Raw genomic sequence first — 5000 nt, forward strand, 5'->3', positions numbered from 1 at the left:
AGAGCAAATCTATGCCTCTCTTTTCTACAATTCATTTCAACATAAGAAGTCTTTCTGCTAACCATGATGGTTTAATAATGCTGCTATCAGATCTACAGCATTCATTCGATCTTATTGGCCTTTCTGAAACAAAGATAAAAAGTAACTGTGATCTAACTAGCAACATTGCTATTGAAGGATATGATTTTGTCTACAAGCCAACTGTGACTAATGCTGGTGGTGTAGGGTTCTTCATCAAAGAGGGGATTCAATTTCATATTCAAGATGATCTTTGTTTAACGACAAAAGAGTTTGAATCTCTATGGATTGAGATTAATCGTGATCCATATAAAAATATTCTGTGCGCTGTTATATATAGACACCCAAATGGTAAAACTGAGGACTTTAACGAATATCTCTTCTCAACTCTTGAGAAACTTTCAAAAAGTAATAAGTTATGTTTATTCATGGGTGACTTTAACATAAATCTTCTGAACTTTGAAGACTGTCAGATAACTGAGGAATTCATTAATACTGTGATTTCTTATGGCTTCTTACCACACATTCTGCAGCCTACAAGAATCACTGATCACACAGCAACATTAATTGATAATATTTTCTTTAATTCTAATGAATTTGTTGCTACTAGTGGAAATTTGATTTGTGACCTTACAGATCATTTACCAAATTTCTTAATTATCAACAAATTATCTTGGACAGCAAGCAATGTGACCAGGTTTGCTCGTGATTATTCTTGCTTTGATCAGGATAATTTTTTAACAGATGTCCAGTCAATTCAGTGGGATAATGTTTTTAGGGATAATGACATCAATCAGATGTTTGATTCCTTTTACTCTGTAGTCAATGCTACAATAGATAAACATGTTCCTTTAAAAAAATTAAGTAAACGAGAAGCAAAATTTAAGTCCAAACCTTGGATTACTCAGGGTATTCGTAAATCTATTAAAACTAAAAATAAGCTATTTAAGCATTATTTGAAAAGTAAGTCTCAAAGTAATCACTCTTGCTATAAAATTTACAAGAACAAACTAAAGCATATTTTAATTGTTAGTAAAAAACTATATTATAAAGAATATTTTACTTATCATGTTAATAATGCAAAAGCCACATGGAAGGGTATTAAGCAGCTTATTAGCTCTAAGCGTAGTAAATTGTCCTTCCCAAATAGATTAACAGTCGATGGTAACACCTTAACTGATGCCAAAGGTATAGCTGATGCCTTCAACAAATATTTTGCCTCAGTTGGGCCAATGTTGGCCAATGGTATTCAACCTGGCAATAGAACCTTTGTGGAATATTTAACAAATTCACAATGCAACAGTTTTTATTTATCACCAGTATCACCAACTGAAGTTGAGAATATTATTTCTAGCTTAAATGCAGGTAAAGCACTGGGGCCACATAGCATTCCAGTGACAATTCTTAAATTATTGAAGAGCATCTTGTGTCATCCATTATCTTATTTATTTAATTGTTCTTTTTCTCTGGGTTTAGTGCCAGATAAGTTAAAAATTGGGAGAGTAATACCTCTATACAAAAGTGGTAATCAGGCTTTAGTATCCAATTATAGACCAATTACTCTGTTATCTGTTTTCCATAAAATAATGGAGAAGCTAATGTTTAATAGATTAGTTAATTTTCTTGATAAACATAATATACTAGATAATAATCAATTTGGTTTTTGTAGTGGACGCTCCACTACTCAGGCCTCTATGCTTATCACTGATAAAATCCAAAGAGCCATTGAAAGTAAATTATATTCTTGCGGGATATTTTTGGACTTAAGTAAAGCCTTCGATACAGTAGACCACAACATTCTCTTAGCTAAACTGGAACATTATGGAATTCGTGGTTTACCAAATGAGTGGTTCCGCTCATACTTAACTAACAGACAGCAATTTATTTCTCTAAACAATTTTGACTCAGATCCTGTGCAAATAACATGTGGGGTACCACAAGGCTCTGTGCTTGGTCCAGTATTATTCCTGATTTATATTAATGATTTCACTAATTGTTCATCTATTTTTGATTTCCATTTATTTGCTGATGATTCTAATCTATTTTATACCCATGGTGATTTACAGCATCTAGAGCAAAATGTTAATCGAGAACTCAGTGAAATTAGCCTATGGCTTTGCGCCAACAAACTATCTCTCAATATTACTAAAACACATTTTGTAATATTTCATCCTCATCAAAAAAAGATAAACAATTCCTTGAACATTGAAATAGATGGTAGGCCAATTAATCAACAAAAGAGCGTTAAGTACCTTGGCATTCTCATAGACTGTCATCTAAATTGGAAAGAACAAATTGAACAAATTTCAAAAAAAATATCTAGGGGTATTGGTGTCCTATCTAAGATTAGACATTTTGTTAATACGAAAACACTAGTTCAATTATACCATGCCATTATTCTTCCTTTTCTCTCCTACGGCTGTATAGTTTGGGGCAACACTTATGATCATAATATTAAACCACTTCAAATAATACAAAGGAAAACAATCCGTTTAATTACTTTCTCAAATTTTGATGCACATACAAGTCCTTTGTTTGCTAAGCTTAACCTTCTTAAACTTCAAGATTATATTAAGCTTCAAACTCTCTTTTTCATGCACCAGTTTAATACTGGCAAACTACCAAAGATCTTTGATTCTTTTTTTGTCAAAACATCTTGTAAACATAATGTAAATACTCGCTTTGCATCTAGATCTACTTTCTATCTTCCAAAAATTCGAACAAATTATGGCAAATTTAATATTCGATTTAATGGACCTAAATTATGGAATGAACTTGATGAAAGATTCAAGTTTTGTACTTCTAATCAATTTAAAAAAGAACTAACTTCGCATTTCATTAGTCTCTATTAATCTTTACTGATATTTTGATGGTTTATATCTATTTATTTTGTTTTGTTTTGTATATTTAATCTTGTACCAAGTTTGTGATACTTATTTGTACCAATGTATTTGTTGTGCCTCTTTCCTGATTCTTACATTTTTAATTATTATAATTACGGTCACCCAACTAGTTTAGCTTTTTAGTTATTTTGGGTGTCCCACTACTGTATGTACTGTACTGTTTATTTATATATTTATAATTACAACCTTGTAAATTCTTTTAGTTGTTTACAGTAGTAGAAATAAACTATTAACTGTTAACTGTTAAGTTAAATTCTGTTCTGTCCCTTTACAGAGTTGTGTTTGGTCCTGAGTTGGTTATGCTGTGTCCTGATGAACAGTTTACACAGCTCAGTCTGTCAGGAGGAAAACCAAAGAAACCCAATGTAATAAAGGCACTGTGTTTGCTTCTTGGCCCAGACTTCTGTACTGACATCGTCACAGTAGAGACTTCTGATCATGCTAGACTGCAGCTGCAGTTATCTTACAACTGGTAACTAGATTTATGTCATTGTGTACTACCAGGGAATTTCTCATAAGACACCCATCTCCCAGGAAGTCCTTATCCCTCCAGAGCTTCCAAATATCATATATACACTCCAGCCCCTCGGCAAACATTTATTTTTTCAAGAATTGTGTTAACGTTACAGCAAATGGGTAGTGTCAGTTTGTTGGTGATTTACTTCTAAGTTGCACATTAAATTACTTTTTTTTAACAGGCACTTTGAAGTTGGTGACAAGGGTCCAAAGGATGCTGCAAAATTGTTTTCTGTTCCAGATTTTGTCGGAGACGCTTGTAAAGCGATTGCTTCAAGGATACGTGGTGCAGTAGCTGGGGTCCAGTTTGATGACTTTCACAAGGTGTGTTTTAGACCGGCATTTTATTGTTTCATCAGTATCACAGCAGCCAGACAAGATAAGAAATAAGGAAACCGGGTGAATAACCTCACAAAACTTATATGGAACGTCAAAGGTTCTTAAAAGCATGCTAAAAGATAATAAGGATCTTTCAAAGATCATAGCAAAGATCTCGGCAAATTAAAACTCTTACTGATGCGTGAAAAAGGTTTCTTTAACTGGACTTTGTAGATCTGGAGCGCCTAAATTTCCTTCGTTCTTTCAAGTAATGAGAAATGGTGTTTTCGGATTTTATTGTTCATTGGACATCTCTTCTCTGTGATAATGATAGGTGGTTAGACTATTGTGCAGTTGTCATTTGGGGTCGTCACGCAGCGCTCCAAACTACGGCGACTACACAGGAGATGGCATTTAGAGGGATTATACACCACTTGCTAATGTTTCTTTTAACTGATTTTACATGTTATAGTTGCAGTCATCAACTTCTAAAGAATGAACATTTGCTTAAAGGTTATAAACGCAATCTCTACTTTGCAGAATTCAGCAAAGATCATCCGTACTTCAGTGTTTGGCATTGACGACAATCACAAAATTCGAAGCAAGTTTACTTTCCCCGCAAACAATCTGAACATAACAAGCATTGATATCCAATCTGTGGAGCCAGTAGATCAACGAACCAGAGATGCACTACAGAAGTCAGTCCAGTTAGCCATTGAGATTACAACTAATTCTCAAGAAGCTACAGCGAGGTGATTAGCCAATGATGATACTGTTTAACTAAATCACATGTGCAAACATGTAAATATACCACATATGAATGCCACAATGAGTTATATCACTGACTTGACTTCTCAATCAAAGGCCGCCTCTGGGCCCGGCTAGAATGTATGAGCAATAGCAGATATCTGACATATTGTAAACTTCACTCAGCTGCTGGCAAATATTCACCCTTTTGTGACAATGTATAGTGTGGGATGAACTCATCGCTAGATTCTTCGATGGTGTGGTAATCTTCGGGGCTGTTTTTTTTTTCTTTTTTTTTTTTCATTTTAAATTCCAAAAAAGGAGTGAAACAGCATCTTGAAAATCTTGAAGTGAACTGAGAAGGTACACCATGCTGATTGCCTACTAATTTCACTTGTAATAAAAAGTAATGGACGCGTCCAACTCAACCAAAAATTCCGGTTTGCATTTTTGAAATTTTCGTATGTCATATGGAACGGTATTTTCCACCAGACATAT

At 34.1% G+C, this 5000-nt stretch overlaps 2 protein-coding genes across 3 annotated transcripts in view; both read left to right on the forward strand.

Annotated features, from left to right (window-relative positions):
• Positions 1-2212, forward strand: part of LOC149097334 (uncharacterized) — a 3381-nt gene extending 1169 nt beyond the window's left edge. The window contains exon 1 of the mRNA XM_089280514.1: positions 1-2212. This exon is cut by the window's left edge and continues 1169 nt beyond it. The gene's annotated coding sequence lies outside the window, so the exon portion shown is untranslated.
• LOC110054694 (major vault protein-like) overlaps positions 1-5000 on the forward strand; it is a 32126-nt gene that overhangs the window by 21838 nt on the left and 5288 nt on the right. For both annotated transcript variants that reach the window (XM_020761050.2, XM_020761051.2), the window contains 3 exons: positions 3196-3393; positions 3620-3761; positions 4296-4507. In XM_020761050.2, coding sequence (XP_020616709.2) covers positions 3196-3393; positions 3620-3761; positions 4296-4507 — 552 coding nt within the window. The remainder of the gene's footprint in view (positions 1-3195; positions 3394-3619; positions 3762-4295; positions 4508-5000) is intronic.

Source organism: Orbicella faveolata, unplaced genomic scaffold (assembly GCF_042242905.1).
Source record: "Orbicella faveolata isolate gen_17 unplaced genomic scaffold, um_ofav_v1 contig_47, whole genome shotgun sequence".
NCBI lineage: Eukaryota > Metazoa > Cnidaria > Anthozoa > Scleractinia > Merulinidae > Orbicella > Orbicella faveolata.